Here is a 25,038-nt window from a genome sequence, read left to right as displayed (position 1 = left end):
TTTGATAGTCCCAAAGGCAAGGAACTAACAAAATGTCATCCCATTTCAATGCATTCCCTGGCTCAGTAAATGTACTCATATTGAATGTACACCCTTGTGTAAATGGTTCATCGGAGAGCTTAGCACCTGGCAATTTATTTTTTTTTCAAGAATGATATTCCCCTTTTCTAAGTTAAATTTTAAAGTCATAGAATTTGTAATGAAAATAAAGAATTCTAGGCACTCCGAAATAATTCCTATATAATTAATTTCTACATAGTATATTTAATGATGTGATCGTTTTATTGGCTTAATGTGACTGATCAATAGTAATTAGATAAAATTTCATAATGACATTCACTGACTTCCAGAAAGGTAAATAAGTTTGTTTCATGCAATTTTAATATATTTTATGTATTTAATTATTTTCAAAATGAGATGATTGAGTCTTTTTACAAGGTGGTTTCCAAGTGGACACACGGTTGTATACGTTCTTCTCCTTGTAGGTGAAACAAAGAAGATGGTCACGCTGCCCATTATAGATGATCCAGAGCCAGAGGATGATGAAAGTATTGAAATCAGCCTGGTCCATACTGAAGGAGGGAGTCGAATTTTGCCCAGTTTTGACACTGTCACAGTGATTATTCTGGCAAGTGACAATGTGGCAGGAATTATAAGCTTCCATACAGCCTCAAGATCTGTTATTGGTTGTGAAGGTGTGTTCTTTGTGTTGACCACGCTCAAATTTTAATGCCAGTTTCCATCTTTGTGCTTTCAGTTGATAATGACTCACAATGATTGTGTTTCACTGTTCAGAGAACACCAGCAAGAAGTGAATATCCACATACCTGACATGTACTTTGAACTCTTGCAAGCATTCATAGAATCACAGAATGCTTAAGGTTGGAAGGGGCCTCTGGAGGTCATCTGGTCCTTTCCCCCTCAAGCAGGGCCACCTAGAGCAGGTTGCTCAGGACCATGTCCAGGCTTTTGAGTATCTCCAAGGAGGGAGACCCCACAATCTCTCTGGGCAACCTGTGCCAGTGCTCCCACACAGCACAAAAGTGCTGTCTGATATTCAGAGGGAACCTCTTGTGCTCCAGTTTGTGCCCGCTGCCTCTTGTCCTGTCCCTGGGCACCACTGACACGAGCCTGGCTCTGTCCTGTTCCACCCTCCCTTCAGGTATTGAAGGACACTGATGAGATCCCCCTGAGCCTCCCCTTCTCCAGGCTGAGCAGTCTCAGCTCTCACAGCCTCTCTTCCCTTCCCTTGATCACCTCGGTGTCCCTCTGTTGGAGTCTTCCCAGTACGTTTAGGTCTGTCTTGCACTGGGGAGCCCAGAGCTGGACCCAGTGCTCCAGGTGCAGCCTCACCAGTGCAGAGTAGAGGGGAAGGATAGCTCTCTCAGCCTGCTAGGGATACTTGGCCTAATTCAGCCCAGAATGCCATCAGCCTTCTTAGTAACAAGGCATGTTGCTGGCTCCTGCCCAGTGCAGTGTCCAGCAGGACCCCAAGCCCTTTCTGTCAAGCTGCTCTCCATCAGGGTGCACGCCCTGGTGCCTGGGGCTGCTCCCCGCCAGGGGCAGGACTCTGCCCTTCTCTTTGTTGGCCTGCACGAGGCTCCTGCCAGCCCACTTCATGACTGCCAACATACACACACCTAATAGTCATAAGCAAATCAGATCTATCAGCGACTTACAAAGAATTTAAAATATTCTAGAAAACATTCCTGCAGAAACACTAGGGTAACATCTTCCCTTTGTCTGTCCCATGAACCTGATGTTTTTTTATGGCAGATGATTTGGGAAGTAGCAATTATAAGAGAAAGCAAACATTTGAGAAAGAACAATAATAATTTGGTATGTACTAAACATTTCTACTATTGTTTTAAAGAATACACGGCATGTTTCATCTACAGTTTGATGCAGTTTTGCATAGGATGATAATAGTACTGGTGGTGATTGCTTTAGGTGGCCTTTGATGGAATCTCAGTGTATTGCAGTATCACGTTTCTCTGATGTTTGAACTGATGGGCAGGGAAAGTTCACAAAACAGGAACTTGTCCCCTAATGTGTGCACTACATTTTCTGTTTGAAGAAAAATGGCTTTCTCAACCAAAGGTTTTTTGTTTTGTTTTCCCAACATGAAAGGGCATCATAACCTTTGGTTTTTTATCTAGGTATGGTTTGTGTTAATTCTGTGCCAAGCCAGATGTGATATGATTAGCTAAGAAGAGCTGTTAATGAGCACAAGGAATTAATACAAACTGTCTCAGTCCCAAAGTCCCTGAATACTTTCAACTGGTTAAATGTTATTCATAGCATGCTACCAAATGCTGGCTGCTTGAAACTGAAGTACTTGGCTATAGTTCTATTATTATATATAGTTATTATTATATTATTTTTCCAGGTTGTGAAAAGAAATAGTTCATTGCCTTCCAGCCAGAAACAAAACAAGTGAACTAAGTGTCTTTGATTAAAAAAAAAAGAGAGAGAAAAAGGGAGAAATAGAGAAAGAGCAAAAGAGCTAAGGCATTTAGATTATTTTAGTTTGTCAAAATATTTTTTTCATTCGAAAGCAAAATTTACCAGACATAAATCCAAATATCATTACTTTTACAGTTATTGTGTTATTGAAAATTTTCTGTTAAGTGAATACATTTTGTTTTCACAATGTGCATGTTATTTTTTACCTTATTGAGGATAAGTGTAGTATTTTTTATTGGACAGGGGTCTGCGACAGTTGTGTAACTGTATTACAAGAAAATGCACTGCAGTAGCTTAAAGTAATGAGGAAGAGGAGAGCGGCTGATGCTCCCTTCTTCACAGCGATAAATACCCACCTCTTTGTTTCTCTATGTAAGAGATGCATCACTTATTAAGTCACAATGTAGAAATGTAAAAGTATGGATAAGGATTAAATATTAAAAAAAATATTGAATTTAGCCTAATAACACTTTCAATCTTCAGAAATCAATTAGTGTTCATATTAGCATTTCTTCTGGATAGGAATACCAAAAAAATCTTGGTAAAGCTGGTAGGAAACATGGATCAGTAAATAACTACTTGGAATCTGTAATAATGACTTCAAGTTTCTTCTCAGTGTTTGGATTATAGTGGAACAGCTTTCTATATCATAAAGCATTTTTCCCAGTCTTCAATGAAAATTCATTATAACTTATAGAGATATATTGAAATAAGCTTTGCCTTATTTGTGTGTGTGTGTGTTTTCCCAATGGTACTAAACCATTGAAACCACTTTTCTTTTAAATCTTTATTTCTTTGTAATGGATATGCAAAATTCTCAAATAGAACATAGTGGATTGCAGTGCAGTGTTAAACACTGTAATGATTTAGCCTCAGAGGAACCTGTAAATTGGGAGTCTACCATCCAGATATTTGACTGTAGAAGTGGAATCCTTGTGATATCAATAAATTTTGAATTCCTTAATTTTCTTAGAAGCAACATGGACCAACTTAAGCCAAAGATGTCGACATCAATGTCGACATCAATGTTGACATCTCTGAGACTTAACTGAAGTTTGAAATGTTGGGGCTGAATAGCACATTTATGTATTTGAAAATGGGTGTATACAGTTTTTGTATTACTTCTTTACAATATTAAATTTTATTTAAGTATATTAAGGGCTCTTGAAGTTAAGAATTCCTTTCTCTTTCATTGGTAGCCAATATACATGCATATCTCTGACTCTTCCTTACAAAAAATAAATGTAACTAGAAAATTTTCAGATTTTTCTTGCCAGTTTTAGCTGTACAATGCTGTACAATTCTGTAAGGTAATACAGTAGAATAGCAAGACAGCATCCTAAGTTGCTGCTCTCTAAATTGCATAATCAAAGGGACTAGTTGGGCAGCATAATGTTATTATAACATTATCTTATGTTTTGTTAATTCTTCAATAAGCAAAAGAAATCTCATGTATTGTTTTCAAAAATCTCAGAATTGTAGATTTCTGCATATTTCATGTCTCTGAAAGCCAATGCAGGACAAAATGTGCTGTTGAACTTAAATTCTGTGGACCTGAAAAATGCATATGAAATATGAATGCCATGTACCTACCTATTATAAATAACCATCTGTCCTCTATTGTGAATGTTTTGCAAAATATTGCCTACTGATCTATTCCATGTTGATATAACATGCTAATTTCACATGTCCACATTTAAAATATTTAATGGAAATTTTGTGAAAAACTTGTGAATATAAAACAATTTCCACATTTTACAAAGCCTACTAAGAGGTCTACTCTTTTTAATTAAAGTGCCTTTGGGGTTAAATGTTATAAATGTGCAAAATACCATAGTATTTGCTTCCTTTATATGCACATTGTCCAGCAATACTGATTACCTCTGAGATTATAAGAAATTATTAACATTTTCTGAATGTTTTGTTTTCTAACAGTGACCATATTTGTAAGTTCGAACTCACATAAATGGAACTTACAGATAATTATAAGCATTTTTTTCTGCATGCATTGAATAAAGTCACAAGACAGTGCAAATGTTCAGATAATGTGTATTCTTTCCAGGGAACTGTTGTAGAAAACTACTATTATTGTTGGTACATACAGTAGTTACTGTTTTGTACAGTTTACAGACTTGTGTTGCTCTAATGTTTGCGCATGTTTTCATGAACATTCCCTTTCTAAGTTATTCATCTATACCAAGTTCCCTCATATGTTCATAATTATTTCCAAGTGTGAACTAAAAACAGAAAAAAAAAAACTAGAAGAGTTTAAGTTTAGGTTTTTCTTTTCAGCATTAAAAGTGAATGTGGTATATAACTACTGTGAAATTCAAACTGACAAAAATAGCAATATCTTTCAGGAAAAATACTTTAACTGTGTGATGCATGTTTTTGACCTCTCATTTTTATAACCAACATGTAGAAGAGGAGACCCTGAAACACTGCATCTTGTCCTTTATTCCTAGGAGAACAATTACAATTCCACATCGTAAGAACTCCTCCAGGACTGGGAAATGTTACTGTTGAGTGGAAGATAGTAGGACATAATGTAAAACAAAATTTTGCAAACTATTCTGGAATACTTTTTTTTTCCTGAGGTAAGTCCATAAACAGTGATGTTGGCTACAGGAAAATAGTGTGATTAGAACTGATCTGAGAAAAAGTGTGCCTTTTCAACAGTCCTTCTTTCTTGGTTTGATTATTTAATTTCTCACTTTTTGACTTACAAACTGGAGGGAGCTTACAATTCTTGATACTTAACTCTTCTTAAAGAAATTGTTCAAAATACTTGTCATTATGATATCACTTGTGTTTTATAAAATAATGGCTAATCAATTTACCCTTAAAACAAATAGGGGACGTTGAATACAACATTGTATGTTGATCTGCTGGATGACCATATTCCTGAAGAAAAAGAAGAATACCAAGTCATCCTATACAACATCAAAACAGAAGGTAATGCAGAACTATAGCCAGCTACATCTTAAAAATACCATTTAATAATATAATATTTTTAATTTTATTATTTCATTTTGGAGGTATAGGACTGAGCAAACTGCAGCTGGTGCAAAGTACGCAAAGTTCATTAACATTTTATTGAAATAGGCTTGGTCCTTATGTATGTATATATAAATCCCACCGTGTCTCCACAAATACACTTAAATGGTTTTCAATCCTGATTTAACTCTGCCTATTTAATTCAATGGTTGTTTCTTCCCTTAATCTTAATGCAAACTGAGTTTACTAATATGTCATGGATAGAGTTGCCATGAAACATGCAGATATTTTTATCTTTTTAAACAATCTTGTCAAGCTGCAGACTTACTGATCTGTCCCTGAATTCAAGGTGGTCAGAATATTTTATTCTTGCCATTAAAATTATAGTGAGAAAAGAAGCCTTAAACTGCATCCGTTCTGAAATACCTTTTTTCAAACTGAAATTAATGTCCAAACACCAAACTAACTTGACATGGATTGTGTTGCTGCGAGGTGCCTTATCAACTTCCGAGAGTCACTGTGGCCCAACGGGATGAGCAAAATTATTCATCAAAGCAATAGTTGGAAAACATATCAGTTTATTGATGTAATGATTGTGAAGTGGAATATAGTTTTAAGCTTTTGGAGGTACTTCCTGGGAAAATGGTTTATTTCCTTTTAAAATATAGGGAAGTTGATATTTGGCACTGGCCTGTTAAGTTTTCTTATTTTTTAATACATTTTTGTGACTTTGTACTTGGTATGCATAAAATTTCTGTTTCTATTTGTTATAGAATGTAAGTATATATATGTGTGTAGGTCCCACACCATCCACATACTTCAGTGAGCTTTGGTTTCGTGGTATTTGCATGGCTACTGAACGTTATTTAAATGTAATATTAACAATAATGTAAGACAAAAATATTAGTTGCATAACACTTCATTCACTGCAGTCCACTGATTCTCTTGCAGGAGTTTCTTCTACAGGTGCTGCTGTTTTGGATAGTCAAGGATATGAAGCTGTTCTAACAGTAGAAGCTAGTGATGAACCACATGGAATTTTGAATTTTGCTTCCACATCCAGGGTGGTTTTAATCCCAGAAGAAAACAAAACAATTCAGCTTTTTATTAACAGAGAATTTGGATCTCTAGGTCTGTATAACAACTCCAAGAGAAAGGAAGTTTTGTTTTGCTTATCATTAGGCAAATAAAAGCCATGATAATGAAAGTTTGGAAAAATCTTTGTTACAGTTGGTATTTTTTTCAGAACTTCTAAGCTTCTTTCTGCAGACTTGGAAACTAAATATTACTTATTACTAGAGTCATAATCCTCATTAATACAGCAAGGGATCTGAAAGCTGTAACAATCAGGTGGCTATTAAGGTTACCATATTTTTGTCTAATGAGTCTGTCTCAAAGCATTAGTCTCTTCAGAAAAAATAAAAAACATGAGAAAAGTGACATGTACACACATCCCACATATTTTTTCTCTGAATTTCAGGAAGTCAGCACCTTAGGAATGTCACATGGAAAAAGTTGTGTCCAGACCATTGAATTCAATTTATGTCTCCTCTGACAATTTCTGATTCCTCTTTGAATCAATTTATCCATTAACATCCTTTAAACTATATAGTATTCAATTCTACAATACAATAGTGTGCTTCATGAAAAAAAAAATGAATCTTGTGTTTGTTGCCTGAAAATAGCAACTTATGTTGTGAGAAAACATGTATAATAATTTCCTATTTGCCTTTTTGGACTATATTTACACCTCGGTGATAATCTGGCTGTTTCTTTTGCCATACTTGTTTTGAAATGAAGTAACATTTACAGTGCTTTTCAAGATCTGGAGACACCAGAGAGTTTTAGAGACATTTTAATGACACTATTTTTCCATTTATTTTTTAATACCAGTCCATACTCTAGTGTACTCTTTGAACACTATTCAGTAAACTAATGTTTTAAGATAATTGTTCATAGTAAGTGCAAGATCTCTCACTGAATTAAAATAAGCATCGTTACTTATTTATTAATTAGGACTCTTTTATCTCTTACATTTTATTTCATATAGAGCAGCTTTTAATTTCATCTATCATTTTATTTCAGGTTCATACTCCTTATGTTTGCCACTTGACTTACCCTACCAGATTAGCGAGAGGTGGCTTTATTCTCAAAACTATAATGTATAACTTTTCTGCTTGGTAATATTTATCCATGTGTCCCCTAATTTTGTTCTCTATTGAAGTTTGTCAATCTACCCAGGAAAGTATCTAGATTTATTAATCTGTGTTTCCCAGCACTGCCTTTAGAGCCTTTCTTAGATATCTGTCATTCCCAAAAAGTGTCCTTGTTGCAAAAACTCATATTAATGGTACATGAGATGTCCCAGTTAGTCTTTCAGCAATTTCATATTTATGGTCCACAGAACTTCAAATTTCTGGATGCATTTGGACCCAATGATTTTTGAGTCCTATGCAGACAGACAAGTCAGCAAAGGTCAAATTGAAGGCATATTGATAACGGTAACAAAGGTACACTAGCTCCAATGTACTTTGGATAACTCTTTTAATCCTTCTGTTTTGCAGTTAGTCTTTTTATTTTGTGGATGAGAATTTGATCTCTTGTCTTTATCCATTCCAGTGAACATTATATAAGAACTGAAAAACAATTTTTTTTTTCTTTTTTTTTTTCTCCTCACAAATTAAACAGGTACTATCAATGTTACTTATGCCACAGTTACAGGATTGCTCACTGTAAGTAATCAGACAGAAGAGACTGTGGCTGAACCAGGAGCTGATTATGTACCTGCTTCTGGCTCACTGATTTTAGAAGAAGGAGAAACATCAGTTGCCATAAATATTACTATTCTAGAGGTAACCTCTAAACCCTTTAATTCTGTACTTTTCTGTATGATTTCAAAAGGGTAATATTTTGGGAACTAAAGCTTGCAGCCATTATTTGAAGCCCTGTGTTATATTTCACTATCATTTAGAAAGATGGTTTCAATCTTAATATTAAAATCACAAGGGATCAAATAGTCACAGAAAGCAGCTCTACCTCTGTCTAAAGGTAATAAAGTTGTCTCATTAAAACTTTACCAACTATCTAGTAGTATTTAGAACAGTGTGCTTCATGGCTGGCTACAGGCTCATACTTTTTCATTGCTGGAGATACATGCCTCTAAAATCGGTCAGTAATTTATTTGCAAGAATAGTTTAGCGTCACCACAGGATCTTTTTCATGATATATAATGTCTTACTTAATTCTTCCACGATAATCAGTTTCAGACCCAATAAAATTATTTCAGGAAAACAGAAAAATGAATTCTAGTGTCACAGTAATATTAGAGACTTGTTGTGTGATCCTTTTTGGTGACTTCTGTGGAAGTTTCTTAAAGGACAATGAGAAGAGGATGTACTGTATTTGTGTTTTGCAGGATGATATACCAGAGGTGCAAGAATTCTTCTTGGTTAATTTAACTTCAGTGGAACTCATCATGAACCATTCAACGTCATCCCCACCTAAGCTAGGTAAAAACATCTTATAGCAAATTATTTTTACTTTTCCTTTTTAATGGTTTATATTATATTACCTTGGGAGATTACCATTATTCCTCTTACTTACCAACTATGCTGAGATGAGACATGGTTATTTAGAAGAAACATCATAGAATATGAAATAGATTTATTATTACACTTAATCTCTTGCTTTTTAAACTCTGGGAAAATTTAAATTAATTTTCGTAGAGGAGTTAGTAATTATCAGTTGGAAAGGACAATTATTTGAAAAGTTTATTGGTGATTTTTTCATCTGATTTTCATTTACAAACTACAAAATGGAAAAAAAAAGTAAAAAAAAAACTTTATGTGGCTACTCTGCTCACTCTTTTAAAAAAGTCTGTTTTTATTCTTTTATCACTTTTAGGAAACATATTTTATGGTTTTCCTACTCTTGCAATGATCTTTATTATTTGCTTAGTCTGCTTCTCATTTTGCTTCTTCAGAATTCAGTAGAATAGTAGTCATTAGCTTTAAGAACTGTTGGATTATCCTGTGGTACTAAAGACTAGTTATATAATGTCAGACATCTTCTTTGACTCTTTTCCCTTTTCTTTGCATGCTTATAGAAGTGACTGAGTTAATTCGTTACAGATTGAAAGGTAACTTGCAAGACTCATTGCTGATTTGTGAATAGTTGAGTCTAAAATATGAAAGGAGTAGCATATAAGAATGAAAGATTCATCCAAACTAAACAGTGTTGTATAGTCTCACTTTCTCTTTGGCTGTCTCCTTGAACCATGACCATTTAACACTGATGTGACACTGCATTGGGTCAGCTTTACTTACAATGAGAAAATAATAGTTTTAAGTCATAAGGAAAAAATGTGTTCACATAACATGTCAGTGAATTCTTCTGGTAGAAGAAATAGCCTGACTCAAATACGTGTGTCCGCGTGTGTGTCTGTGAGCAAACTCTTACAGATCCTGGGTGAACAGATCTGACTTCAGGGTGACATGAGAAAATGCAGGAGTGAAGCAGAAATGTCTCTAATTGCCATTACTCCCTCAGGATTTGTAAACCTCAGTAACACTTCTGTTGTCTGTGTAGAGCTATTGCTCATCGTCATCTCTACCTCATAGTGACAGGCTTAGATTCATGGCAATAATCTTCTACTTTTGTTCAGTTTTATCTGAATTGATGGAAAAATGTATATGGATCTAAACATAATATACTTATGGCAGACTCGGTGAAGTCAATTTGGTTTTAGAAAGTAAGTTGAAGTTTATAAAAAGTAAACAAGTAAGTTAAGGTAGTTGTGTGGTGCGGTTGTCTGAAAAACAACAACCTATTTTCTGAGAAGTATTAAGTTTTGACTGTAAAGTTCTGGTCTCTGAAGTTAGTAGACTTTTCTGACATTAACCTATTATTTGGTGTTTTTCACACTGCAGTGTATTCAATTACGATTTCAGGCTAATTGTAAATACCTGTATGTCTTTATGGAGCAGTAGAATATTACAGTATGTGAACACCCCACAAATAAATTAATAGTTGTGTATTTGTAGTGAAATCTGAGGTGTGCCATTAGAATGTATGATGAGGCACTGAAGCACAAATAGAAGATGAAATGCTGAATCATTTATTATTCTTCCTCATTGTCTTTCTCATACTCAGAATGGCAAATGCAAAATATTGAATGTCATTGTAATAAACACTTATAGTGAAGACAAATTAAGATTCCATCGCAAATCTAGACTTTATTATTTTCTAATGTTTTATGTGCTGTTTAACTTTCTACATTTTCCTTAGTCTTTTTTTTTTTTATGCATTATTAAATATCACAGTGCTAATTCAAGACGCATTATTGCACTTCTAGTAGTAAGGACTCTTTCCAGTTATCTTGCCCACTCCCATTTTCTCCTACACATTTTTTGTAAAGACACTGTAATATTAGTACCGATTGAATAAATGCTTCTGTGATTCTTGAAAATCAAGAAAATTGATTTTATTGTTCTTTAATTTTTGTCTTTCTGTTTTGCCTTTTAGATGTGGAAGGTTTAGCTTCTCAAATTGTTATCGATGCTAATGATGGTGTAAGAGGAGTAATTGAATGGGAAGGTACCAAGTAAGTCTCATCTTCCTTGAAGAACTTACTGTGCCAATTAGTGATTGGTGTTGCCCATTTTCTTTCTAAAAGTAAAACTCCTGTTAAAAATAGGGCCATGTCTTTGAGATGGTAAAGTAATCATTCAATTCAGCTGAACTAGAAAGTGGGATTCCCACACTGAAAACAAAAATTCACTATTCATCTAATCAGAATTCTTTTACTTATTACTACTTTCACTGTTGTCCTTTTATATCACCAATTTGCCTAACCTCCCCAGCCTGCATCAACTCTTCCAGCCTCACCATTCATGTAAGCAAAAAACAAAACAAAACAAAACAAAAACCTCATGTTACTTAATTCAATTTAGATAAGAGAAAAAAGGTAAAAAGGATGCGTTAGAGAACTATAATGTAGGGAATAATTCAGAGTGAAAATGTAATAAAAATGTACTATCTTTTTCAAAAGAACATAATCAGTGAACATTGAGAATTATTCTTTTTATTTTAGTTTTGAAGTTAGTGAATCTCATGGGAATCTGACAGTAATGGCTTACCGAAACAGAGGATCATATGGCAATGTGTCTGTATTTTTTTATGCCCAAAATTTGGAGGCCCAGCTGGGTTTGGATTTTAATGTAACCTCAAGGGTAAGAAGCAACTCTAAATCTAGTACTTTTTATTCTTTCAGCTTCCGTAAAAGAATATCTTCTTGATTATTCTGCAGAATGATCAGTAGTGATGCTAGATGTTTCAGCTTGTTTCAGTTGCTTTGGTAATCTAAATAGAATGAAATAAAAATATTCTTATTCTTACTATTTATTTCTTTTTTAAAAATATATTTTTTAATATAAAGCAAAATGTAAACTTTCAAACATCGATTTCAAATTTAATTTTGATTAGACATACAAACTTTTTCATAGACTATTTTTGCAACAGGACTTTCAAAATAAATTATTCTTTCTTGTCCTCATTCTGTAATGTGCTGAACCTTTATATTTCTGATTCAATCAGTTTATAAGGAACAGAGAATATGGCTCTTCCTATGCTTTCCCTTCCTTCCTATTTCACAGAATTCTGTTTACCGTAGTCAAAAATTTCTGTGTGATATTAACTGATGTAAGTATTCGGTGCTTTATGTGTTTCAACGCTAGACTCTTTTTTTTGCTGATGGAGAAAGGCATAAATCTGTTGATGTCATGATTTTTGATGATGAGATTCCTGAAGGTGATGAGAAGTTCCAGTTAATTTTAACAAATCCATCTCTGGGGCTGGAATTAGGGGAGAACACAACAGGTAAAACTTAGTTTTAATGTTCCATTTCTTTAGAATTCTGTGGCACACATTTTAATTCCACTTTTCTGAATAATCATATTTCAGAAAGCACCATTGTCCTGCTATGGTGAATCTTTATACTCCTTTGGAAGGTTCTGAAACATCCCTGTGAAATCTGTGCAATTAAAAAGTTTATATGTAAAGCAATGAATCAGAAAGCACGAAGATGAGTTTTTCAATGTGTACTACCTCACTGAACTGAGGTCTTTTTAGAGAGTTCATAATCCTTTTCTAGGAGAGACTATATTCTTCCTGTCTAGAGATCTTCCTAGTTAAAGTGAAATGCCTTCCCATTCTCTTCAGGTAATGTCATGGACACATAAGCATTATATACACACTAAAGGAAGAATGTATTTGTGTTTATGTTATGTATTATGTTACTATATATGTATATTTATATTTTACTATGTTAACCAAAGAATATTTTCATTATTTCTTTTTCAAAAGCTACAATTACTATACTTGCCAATGATGATGGCCATGGAGTTTTGTCATTCAATAACAGCAATCACTTCTTTCTGAGAGAGCAAACATCTATCCATTTGATGGAAAGTGTTGCAGTATTGAATATTATCAGAGAACCACCTCAGGGAATATTTGGCACTGTGGCTGTTCAGTATCTTGTAAGTGAGATTAATTCTTCAGAGGCAACAATGGATTTGACCCCTTCTCAAGGATATATTGTGCTCGAAGAGGGAGTCAGGTTCAAGGTAATATGCTAGTTATTACCAGAGAAGTCTAGGAAGCTTTTTTTTTGGAAATATTGGAAAGATTTCAGAAATGTCTGTGCTTTATCTTCTGTTTATTTTTTCTACTTCTTTCATTCATAAAGTGAATTGAGTCATGAGCTGTGACTGATTTCCTGTTATTATCTGATGTGGAAGTGTGTGAAAATTAAATGGGCTCATCTTTAGGTGTTTCTTAGTTTGTAAGGGTTGAGGTAAATTGAAAACAGTACACTATAGATAACGTTCATGTGTGCTTTGGAACAGTTCTTTTTATGTAGTCAATCTATAGCTGAAATGCAAACTTACTTTAAATTAAAGTGATAATTTGCAAGCCTAATAGTTAAGATCAAAGTAAAAATCCCATTCTGTAATTTAACATTTTAGTTAGTCTGAACTAAACAGAATGTGCTGCAACAAATACAAAAAGTAGAACAGTTGTCTGTCTTAGGATTGGAAAATAACTTAAGTATTAAGCTCACTGCCTCTATACTGTCCTCACAAGAATGTCAGCTACAAAATGAACTAGCTTAAGTTTGTGAATCCTGACTCTTCTAAGGTTTAATCACAATTCGATTTATTTATTTTTGCCAGTAAAGCTGGTGAAGCTAGTGTTAGCATATTACAGGCAATAGGATAGAAACTGAGACAAACTTTTCTTGGAAACACTGGTTTTCAATTTCTGGCCTTTAGATGCATTTGGAATCACAATGCAGCAGATCTATAAGAAGTTGGAGCCTTCTTAATATAGTTGGTAAATATGGTTTATTGTGGAAATGAACAGAAATATAAAACATTGTAAATTTTGTATTATTTCCAAATGCATCATCACTAACTTTTTATTTTGTACAGCAAGGCTATGCGTACCTATGAAATTTTTTGCTTGTTTGAGTAGTGTGAAGGATGACAGTGAGCCCCAAATGAAAGTGAAGCACTTAGCTTTCTCTAGATTGCTCTTTGCTAGTTTGAGATTGCCTGTAGAAGACCTGATCTTCATCCACAGTGGTGTAGGAGAGGGAAAGAAGCATCGAGAGGAAAGAGTATTTCAAATCTCTCACTATTCTTGCTTTTTTTTTTCCTTTTCCTTTTCTTTCTTGACAGCACCAGTAGTGAGATTACCCTGTTTCCCTGAAGATAGCTTAGCTGCCAACTAAAATAAATTAAAACCAACTTAACTGATTACACTTATAGCTGTGTTGTGAGTATAAACTACCCAAAAATGTATGGAATAAATAGAGAACAAAAGTATGAAATTAGGATCAAAAACTTCAGAGGATCATAGGATGAGAAAAGAAAGAAAAGAGAACAACAACAACGAAAAGTGAATATGCTCATCTTAGTGTTGCACCAATGGAGGCCACTAGATGGATGGCTTTAGAACCTCAGTCTGAACTCAGTCTGAGCTTGCCTCAATTCTGTCCTCTCCAGCTTCATGAGCTGCTCTTCTCCTGCTATGCTATCCAAAGCCTTATAGTGAAATAAATTTAAAAAAAAGGTAGCACATTCTGATAGAGCTGTGTCATCATCTGTTATCATGTCTCAATAACATTGTATGCTTGTTTTGTTATCAGACGCTGCATATTTCTGCGGTACTAGATGAAGAACCAGAAATGGATGAGCACTTCATTGTCACCCTGTTCAATCCAACTGGAGGAGCCAGACTAGGCACGAGAGTGGAAACTATGATTACAATATTACAAAACCAGGCTCCACTAGGGCTTTTCAGCATCTATACAGTTGGAAATAGGTACTTTACACTGATCAGTAAAAAGGAGATAGTTGCTCATACTCCAAAGAGATAATATTTCTCTACAATTTTGTTTTTGATGGATCGCATTAAAGAAATTCAGCAACCCAATTTGTAAATCTGTAACTTTGAAAGGTATTGTGAAATACTATTACTGCTAAACAAAAGAGTAGAAAAATGCATAAAAAGGACTATTCATAATCCAAAATTTCAATTTATTTATTATTATTTTTCTTTATAAACTAATACTTCACTAGTGCCTACATATTCCACTGATAGTATTCCATGTTAAAAGTTCCAAACCTCATATCAGTGTCCAGGAAGTCATACGTTTTATAATTTACTTTCATTTTTAAACCTGTAAAAAATATACTTTCACTGAAGGCTGTTTTTCAGAAGCAAGTGACACATATGGACTGCCATTTTTAAAAACCATTCAGCTGAAACCATACAGATTAAATAAATTTACTATTTAAATAAAAAATGTATGTATGCTATTTTATTAATACATTGATATTTAGAGTTAATAATTTATATTAATATTTAATAATAATATTATCTAAACATTTATTACGTGAATTTAATATACTTAAATTTCAGTCTGTTTAAAGATTTTGTTGAATTGCCTATGATTTTGCATGATTGTAGTAAGGATCATTGGGAAACCCTAATTAATGTAGCTACCAGTCCATCAGATACTGAAACCTGTTATTAATATTTTCTTTTTATTTCTGTTGTATATTCTGCATCTGGAATTGTACAGTAAAAATCTTATTTTTATTACAGCAATGAATATACTATAAAATAATTTTTTCCTTATTTTTATGATTCTCACATTTAGGACAAATTTCATCATAATTGAAGAAGCCAACACTACAGCTTATTTGAAAGTTTCACGGAGTAATGGGCTTAACGTTTCTGTGAGCGTTGAGTGGGAGACATCATCAGATACTGCATTTGGCATCAGTACGTTCACTTTACAGAGAATGTCCACTGCTTTTGTAGAAGTGGAGATAGTAAGAGAGTAGCCAAGCATACAGGAGATGTAGCTTGGGAATGTAAATTCAAGTATTCAGACACAATTCAGTTAATATTTTCCTATGTAAGATTTAGTAGATAAAATACTTTAGCTGCTTAAGAATCACCTTGTCTTCAGCCACTTCTGCCAGTTTCAGTAATCTCTATTTCTGTCTTTGCTGCTAATATGAACATTATTGTCACTAGCCATTTATTTATTTATTTATTTGTGTGTGTGTAATAAAATTTGTTCCGTACTACTTGTAACTCAGGATCTTTCTAACACAGTATAAATGACATGTGACATGCAAGAGTCTAGCTCCTGGAGTTTAGTTCTGACAAGACGGTGCTTAGGGACCGTCTTGGAATAAAAACATGAACATGTTGTAAATGGGGAACAAAACATGAACATTTTGTAATTTGTCTTTTTTTTTTTTTTCTTTACTACTTGCTATCTAGCTAATTCTCTTGTTAGCTAAATTCCAAGATCAATTATTATGAGTCAGACTCAAATTGCCTATATGTCTTCCATGTGCAGTTGTAATGAATGAAAAATACATTTACTGCTTAACTCTCATTATATCCTTAGCATTGTAACATTTCTATGTATTTATATACACTTATAACAAATACTAAGACACAACTTCATCATTTCTCATACTAGGTCTGGCTTTGGGAGGTAAATAATGGGAATGGGGTTAGAAAAGATCTCAAGAGTAATATAATAGTAAATAGTGTTTTTATTTTATTTTATTTTATTTTATTTTATTTTATTTTTTACTATATTGCAGGGGGTGGTATCAGTGTCCTATCTGTCTTGCAAAGTTTTGTGGAAGAATCAGCATCTGGTTGGTGTTTCTTTACCTCAAGAGAAATCCTGTACGGTGTTCTGTTGCGTATGCCTCCAGCTTTGTTTTCTACTGTCTACCAGTGGAAAGGAGTATTTGTTCCTGTTGAGGTAAATGTTTGTTTTTGAACACCAGACATGCTAGTTAATAAGGAATTTAAGTCACAATCTTACTTTTTTTTTATTCTTCTTGCAGAATTTCAGTATGTGGAATCCTACAAGTTGTGTGTCTTTCCAAATTGGAGCCTCTTCCTACCTTGTGGTTACTCATGGAGGAGCCACACAGGGAGCTTCTAACAACAGTGTGTATGCATTCATGGCTGGACACAGATTGTTGTGGGTAAATCGATTTTAATTTTAAAATCTTAAAATAGTATGGGTTGGCAAGGACCAAGGGAGGTCCTCCAGTCTGGCCATGTTTTAGAAAAAAGCACTCTGTGTGACAAGAGTTAGTTTTGTGTCCTAAAATACTACATAACTTCAGTGATGTAAGTTTGTCATAGTTAGTTGTTTACATTGTTTGTATTTTTTATATATTTACATTTGAGGGTGCAGGGAGGATTACCTGGGAATCACAGAATCACAGAATTGTCTAGGTAGGAAGAGACCTCCAAAATCACCTAGTCCAACCTCTGACCTAACATTAACAAGTCCTTCACTAAACCATATCACTAAGCTGAACATCTAAACGTCTCTTAAAGACCTCCAGGGATGGTGACTCAACCACTTCCCTGGGCAGCCCATTCCAATGCCTAACAACCCTTTCGGTAAAGAAGTTTTTCCTAACATCCAACCTAAACCTCCCCTGGCGCAACTTTAGCCCATTCCCCCTTGTCCTGTCACCAGGCACGTGGGAGAACAGACCAACCCCCACCTCTCTACAGCCTCCTTTAAGGTACCTGTAGAGTGCGATAAGGTCGCCCCTGAGCCTCCTCTTCTCCAGGCTGAACAACCCCAGCTCCCTCAGCCGCTCCTCATAAGACTTGTTCTCCAGACCCCTCACCAGCTTCGTTGCCTTTCTCTGGACTCGCTCGAGCACGTCCATGTCCTTCCTGTAGCAAGGGGCCCAAAGCTGAACACAGTACTCGAGGTGTGGCCTCACCAGAGCCGAGTACAGGGGCACAATCACTTCCCTAGCCCTGCTGGCCACGCTGCTTCTTATACAGGCCAGGATGCTGTTGGCCTTCTTGGCCACCTGGGCACACTGCTGGCTCATATTCAGCCGACTATCAACCAATACTCCCAGGTCCCTCTCGGCCAGGCAGCTTTCCAACCACTCATCTCCCAGCCTGTAGCTCTGCTTGGAAGTGGGGGAAGAAATTCTCAAGCAATCAAGTCATAGAACATTTTCTGGAAAATGTATGATAAGTTATGTTAATTCTGTAAATTAGTTGCTTTTATATATATATATATATATAAAATATAAAGTTTTAAAAGCTATTTCATGTATAGTTTTATACATAATTTTGGAATTCCTAACATTCTATGCGTACTTTTTCTCACTATATACAATGTAATATAAAATGTATTTGTTTATATACATATGTAGATAAACATAGTCACCCTCATATTTCCCTTGCAGATACAGACTCTTTCTGTTCTGGATACCAGACGTGTGAAACATTTTGCAGTGGAGGAAGAAGACTATTTGATTATTGTGAGTCACACAAACAGTTCCAGTTCCATCCAGGTTTGAATATTCTTCAGTCTTCTCTGGCTTTAATGTGGGTAGTTTGCTTATTTCTGAAAGGATAATGAAAGGAAGTAAATCTATAAGCATGTATTTCTGACATATTATTTTTGTTTCTATTGGAAATTTATAACAGTTAAAATTCCAGACTTGTTTGGATGTATAAATACTCTCTACCTGAGTGTATAATTTACATCTGGTTTGTTTTTATTGCTACTGTTATTTCAGTTTTGAAATGTAGCATGTAAACAAAGAAGTAGCTTCTGAATATAAACCTGTTCCTCTGAAGAGCAGGCACAGCTTCTTGCAGTAGGGTTAATTACCAATTACTGAGGGAACATTGTCATAATATATGCATTTTATAACACCCTCTGGGATAAGATGCTGTTGTTACTCCAGCAGATGATATTTGCAATAATACAGAGGTTGTATTAGTAGAACGAGTAGCTATGCCTTATTGACAGCATTCTGACAATATAATTTTGTATAGGACTTCTCTGAAAAAACATAAGAACATAAGAAAATGTTAGAGCCACAGTACTAAGCCAAGCTGCTTCTGGGATTTGTGGATATCTTCAAAATCTGTTACCTACAATAGCCTAAAAAAGTGACCAGTGACCTAAATGATTGTCCTGAGTACATTTATAGCTAGCTATCTAATAAACGACTTCATGATGGTGAAAACCTATTTTTAATGGGTGTAGGAGCTCCTAAAAATACCAGTGATGATATGTCAGTGCTTTGTGTATGTTGACTATGTTCATTTACAGAAACAAACAAACAACAACAACAACAAAAACACACAAATTGCATTACGTGATACATTTTTATCTGAAATCTTTTAAGGTTTTCATTAGCTGAACTAATTGGTTGCTAGGAAATGTATGCCATCAGTGGACTGGTTTGCGGATTGGATTAACTTGTCTGTGGGAGTTTGATATTTCTATGGTAACAGTTTCTTCATTCTGCTGTGATATTTGATCTGTGTCTGATTGTCTGTTCCTTTTCTTCCTCATTAGTCTGCCTTAATCACAGTGAATGAGCCCAGGGGCAGAAATGAATTTGTGCCGCTCACTCTAATTAGAGAGAGGGGAACCTATGGGACGGTCGTCATAACTTTTGAGGTGAGTTTATCCAAAAGACTTCATACAGTAGTCTGTTGGATTAAACTGAGAGGCTGTAATCATAATTTATTGAAGTGTTTGCAAAAGGGGAAGAAGGACAAAATACCTACATCTACATTAGGTAGATCTGTTTCATAAAAGGGATTCATATTAACCGTCATATAGAAAATACTGTAATTATCTGACTGTTTAATTGACTGTTTAACGTTAAGAGGTACTAGAGAAAACCGAGTATATTCTGTCATTTAGAAAGGTACGTGAGGCAACATCAGTATGTATTACTAGAAAATAATGCATATTAAGTATGTAAGAAGTGTCTTATCTAAGTTTTTTTAATTTTTTTAAAAAATATTTATTTTACATACAAATATTCAAGTGAGTCTTTAATGATTATCCCAACTTTGAACTGTGAGTGCTCAGGATTTGGTGAATTTCTGTATCTATAATCATCTGTATCTTGATCTCTATCTTGAATCCCCTGCAAATGAAGCTTTTGAAATAATTAATCATGTTGAATACTTATCCTGTTATTTACATATGTGATTTGAATGTGATACAATTACTGACTTCATTGCTTTCTTTTTCTTATCTAGCTCAGACTCTATTATTTACTTTAAAATTATATATAAAATCTTTCATATAGATATTTCTGTACTAGTTGCCTGGTCCTATAGGGTAAGGCTTTAATCTAGACCTCAAAGCTTTAGTCTAGACCTGTCAAAACCAGAAAAGCTTTGCACTGGATTTTATTAATGCTAAATATAGCATGAATAGTTAAAGTACTCAATATGATTCTCTGTGCAATTTTTTGCAAATATGTTTGTTTTAAGGTACAGTAAATCTTACTCTCTGGACAATTACTTAGGTCTGTCTCACATCATTATATATGTATGTTGAAAAATAATTTACAAAATGTTCTAAAACCAAAAAATCCCATATGACCTTTAAGAGGCTTTGTAGTATTTTGAGTTTGACTGTTAAATTTAGTATCTTTAATATCACAAGTTAAGATAGAAGGGACACAAAACCAGTAAGTACTATTACTTTGTCTTGGAATTTATTATGAAATACTATTGATTCAAACTGAATTTGCATGAATATCCTTTCTGTAATATGAAAGAGTCAGTTATGCATCAGAATATACTAAAGAGTCCCCATAGGCCTATATGGAAGTAGTTTTCTTCCTCTTATTCTGGAAATACGGGATTTCTTCAGAGTGGTTGTTCTGACTTACACTGTCTGCCAGAAAAGAGCAGATTTTCACAACTGAATGTTCATGTAAGTTGTAAGTTGGAGATGGCTGAACAGATAGTCATTTGTTATGCAAGTCACACTGCATATTGGTTATTGTACTTGCACTGGATTTGTATTCCTGCTTTATAGACTTCTCATCAGACAAATCAATTCTTTGCAGATAAAAGATGGTCCAAACCCAGCTGAAGAAGACCTAAGTCCAGCTAAGGGAAATATTACATTCACACCTGGGAGATCAAAGCTGATTTATAATTTAACAGTGCTTGATGATCAGGTAGGAACAAGCTGACTTCATCTTAGGCTTTGATACGTAGAAGGTTAACTGAAGTTCTGGAAAGACTTAGAGTAATAAGTTACAAAAAGGCTTGGCTTAAATAAGGTTAAAAGCAGTTCTATTTGATGAAGTGATGTTAAATTTTGGCTCTCTGGTCTATTATTTTTACTCTTTCCAAGCTCCCTCTTTAATTCTCATCAGTGAATAGTTTTAGTTTATGTGCATATCCTGGCTGAGCAGACATGTTATCTTTGTCACTAAAGAAAGAATATTACACATTGAAGATTCACAGGGAAAAGGCAGATTCAAAAATATTTTTTGTCGTTGTTTGTTTGTGTTTTTTTTTTTTTCAAATATGTTTCAGGGTAGAAACATATTTGAAAAAATCCTAAAAATAGATGAGATTCCTGAAACAAACATGCAGTCTTGTGGAAAGCATGAATACTAGGTGATAATTAACATTTTTCTGTTTTCAGATTGGCCAATTGAAAAAAAAAAACAACACACACACAAAAAAACCAAACCAAAACAAAAAAAAACCACAACATAACTCATAGGTTGTGAGGCTTTCTTTTTATCTCAGAGTAAACAAAACATTCTTCTAATTTGCAACTTGTGATTTTCCTTTTTTCTTACCTGCACTTTTCTTTTGTGTTTTTCTTTTCCTTTATAATAAGCTTAAGAGGGAAAACTGAGACATCAAAATAAGTATATATGATACAAAACAACTTAGTAAGAAATTCATAAGAAAACAATAATGGTGAAAGGTGTGTGTCTCAGAAGCGAGCACAGAACTGTAAAGCAGCTTGTTTCCTTTTTACTCTTAGTTATAAAAAATGTCCTTCCACATTTCTACTGATACTCTAGTGTTAAGAGGCTGTGCCAACCTGGGGTGCTGAAGTGTAGAAACATCTCTTTCCAATTCAATGTAATATTTCAGTGACTTACACACAGAAATAAATTATTAGGGTCTTTTCTCTTGGGAGGATGTGATTTTATTTATTTTTATTCTGAGAAATGCTCTCAAACTTCTGTTTCTAAAAGTTTGATCTGTATTTGGTGTGTCTAGTCAACGTCTTTCCACTCTTTGAAAGTCTTTCACAAGTGTATGTGAAAGATGAATTTTGCACAAAAACCTTTATTGATGATGATGATGATAGAGTTCACAAGAATCCAGTAACACTACTGTCAGAACTTAATTTGAGCTTTTAGGATCTGAGTTAGGGAAACCAATGAAACAAGTATTTTTCTGAATTGTGCAGCCTTACAGAAGGTAGGGGACTGCAGTTCTGATTTCCACAGCTCTGCATTTATAGTACTTTTCCTGTGCAGGTTTCCTTTTTAAGTATAATTGCAACTTTAAGAGAAAATTAAAGAGGCAAGGCAGCACTGGAAATCATTTATACTATTATATTCGAAGTTTGACTCATGTATTTATTGGTCAATCATGATGTAATTGAAAGCTCCACAATGCCTTATTTATGTAGGATACTAAGATTTTATCTGCAACTAAAATGGCATGTACGTTCTGACTGTCAAATGCGTATTTTTGTACTGCAAGACAGTATATGAACTAGTGAACTAAAACAAGCGTAAGTTAACATCAATTTTAATAAGATAAAATAGGAAATAGTAGTGTAGGAGAGAGGTGACAGAGAGCTTGCAAATCTCACGCTGGAAAAAAAAACAAACAACCTGCATCAGTCAATAATATTATGCAAGTTTAAGTGCCACAAGTCAAACAAGGGACAAAATTGGCCTCAGCTACAAAGACAGCGGCGTGCATACCCTTTGTGCCCTGAAACAGGATCTAAGGGTGGCCAATTAACAAATGTGTAAAAAGAGAAGAAATATTGGACCACAAGGAATTCTGAACTTTTTTTGCTCAGTAAACAGAACTACATGGAAAGGATTCATCAGCCCTATAACAAAGCAATGCCATTAGTAACACATAAGCAATTTTGTTGTGGAATTTATCTCAGAAGCAAATAATACTGTTTTTTCTGAGAGTCCACAACAAGAATGAGATGTGAGGATCTTATGTAATATTTAAATATTTCCTTCTAATCTCTCTGTATTAATAAAATAATGATATTTTCCAGTTAAACAGACTTAGCCTATCAAGACTGGGGAATAAAATGTAATAATATAAAGTAAAAAATATTAAATTCTGCAATTCAAGGCTTATAAACCCTTCTTTTTTGTCTGCTGCATCAGTTATTAGAGACTAAAGAGCTAAAACTAAAGTGCAGTTCTAAACAAACCACATGTAGAAATGCCAAAGTCTAATTAATAGATAAGCATCAGCAAGCACATTCTCAGAGCTGTGACTGAAGCTGTGCTGGGAATGTGAGTCTGTCTGAAAGTAGGAACTGTTCTTTTTCCCGTTGAATAGGAACAAAAGGGCCAAGGTAGGTTGTGTTCATATGTTGTTCCTCTGTTCTTTCAGGCATGCATAGATGTAAAATGGTGTTAACATCAGCAAATAAAGATGTCAGACTAAATAACTGTCAGGAACACTTGTGTCCAAGCAGAGCAACTTCCACAAGTTGAGTTTGGATCTCCTCACACTCTCTAGTTGGAAAGATAGAGCTTCATCTGATTCTTGCCTAGTTTTTGTTTGCCCTTTTTTTTTTTTTGTCTTTTCCCACTTTTTCATATTTCCATAGCATAGAAGTATGTCTTAGAAAATGGAAACATTCAATTTTGAGAAGGGATTTTCAAAGTTGCAAGCGAGTTTCTTTTTGCCTGTTTATTTTAATGTGAAAAGGGTTGTAATGTTTATATTATTTCCCTTTATTGCTAAATATACATAACATATTTCTAAGTAAGTGTTCTGCATGTATTTGAAATGGGACTTACACCCTGTTGCTACTATTATTTTTCCAGATACCTGAAAATGATGAATTGTTTGTTGTTCATCTCAGGAGTGTGGAGGGAGGGGCTGAAATCAACACCACAAGGAATTCTGTTCAGATTAATATTAAGAAAAATGACAGCCCTGTGCGATTTGCTCAGAGCACTTACATGGTGCCTGAGGAAGTCGAAATGCTCACAATTCAAGTGATTCGTGGTAAGGATGACAGTGGAAAATTAATTGGACCTGATGAATGTGAAGTCTCCGTCAGTTACACCATCATAACTGGGAATTCAACAGCACATGCGCAGCTCAATTTAGACTTCCTAGATCTTCAGCCAAATACAACTATTGTCTTCACACCTCTAGTTCATGAAGTATATATGAAATTCAAGATCCTTGATGATGCCATACCAGAAATTGCTGAGACCTTCCAAATTATGCTCCTTAAGGACACGTTACAGGGAGATGCTGTTTTGGTTAATCCATCTGTTGTTCACGTCACCATCCAACCAAATGATAAACCCTATGGAGTGCTTTCAATCAACAGTATCCTGTTTACTCAAACTGTTATCATTGATGAAGACCAAATTTCAAGGTACTACAGATCTTCAAACAGTATCTCGTCATGTTAAGGGATTTGTTTGGCACTGTAAAGCATCCTTAGGATTTCACTGACAGTAATTATAAAATCAGTAGTGAAAAATTAATATAGAAATCACCTACTGTGTAATTATTATAAACGATATAGAATTTTCAAGGGAGAAAATGTCTAATTATGCAGAAGTATTTTAATATTTATGAACTATATATGAGAACTGTAAATATTTAATGACATTATCAAAATACTGAAAAACCCTTAATCTAAAAGATGGATCAGTGAAGTTGTGATGCGGCCACACACCCATTCATACAAGTGGAAAATATATTTCAGGCTTCCTTTCCCAGTAAATCTTTGTCTATACTGTATTTAAAGTCAGTCTCTGGTTAAAAAATGGTGGTGAGTGTCTTCTGTGAAGTACTGAATACCCATAGACTTCCAAAAAAGTTAAATACATGTAATTTTACAGATAAATTAAAAACAAATCTCCACACAAATCTTTACAAGCAGAACTAATATCTATA

The 25,038-nt window shown here is 34.4% G+C and overlaps 1 protein-coding gene and 1 pseudogene across 2 annotated transcripts in view; both read left to right on the top strand.

Annotated features, from left to right (window-relative positions):
- The window catches only part of LOC310888290 (adhesion G-protein coupled receptor V1-like), an 80,238-nt pseudogene extending 61,821 nt beyond the window's left edge, over window positions 1-18,417 (top strand). The window contains exons 35-49 of the transcript in view: window positions 486-695; window positions 4,932-5,063; window positions 5,322-5,421; window positions 6,415-6,594; window positions 8,152-8,315; window positions 8,879-8,972; window positions 10,987-11,065; window positions 11,555-11,693; window positions 12,198-12,339; window positions 12,826-13,088; window positions 14,675-14,850; window positions 15,692-15,816; window positions 16,659-16,825; window positions 16,911-17,054; window positions 18,297-18,417. The product of the transcript in view is annotated as an adhesion G-protein coupled receptor V1-like (transcript). The remainder of the gene's footprint in view (window positions 1-485; window positions 696-4,931; window positions 5,064-5,321; window positions 5,422-6,414; window positions 6,595-8,151; window positions 8,316-8,878; window positions 8,973-10,986; window positions 11,066-11,554; window positions 11,694-12,197; window positions 12,340-12,825; window positions 13,089-14,674; window positions 14,851-15,691; window positions 15,817-16,658; window positions 16,826-16,910; window positions 17,055-18,296) is intronic.
- Window positions 18,418-19,396: 979 nt separating this feature from the next.
- LOC310888314 (adhesion G-protein coupled receptor V1-like) overlaps window positions 19,397-25,038 on the top strand; it is a 29,484-nt gene continuing 23,842 nt past the window's right edge. Inside the window, exons 1-3 of the mRNA XM_083814906.1 lie at window positions 19,397-19,528; window positions 20,943-21,056; window positions 23,946-24,511. Coding sequence (XP_083671032.1) covers window positions 24,084-24,511 — 428 coding nt within the window. The 5' untranslated portion in view covers window positions 19,397-19,528; window positions 20,943-21,056; window positions 23,946-24,083. The remainder of the gene's footprint in view (window positions 19,529-20,942; window positions 21,057-23,945; window positions 24,512-25,038) is intronic.

This window comes from Anser anser, assembly GCF_964211835.1.
Source record: "Anser anser genome assembly, chromosome: 33".
NCBI classification, from domain to species: domain Eukaryota; kingdom Metazoa; phylum Chordata; class Aves; order Anseriformes; family Anatidae; genus Anser; species Anser anser.
Note: the sequence above shows the minus strand (reverse complement) of the source record. Positions and strands in the feature narration are given on the sequence as shown.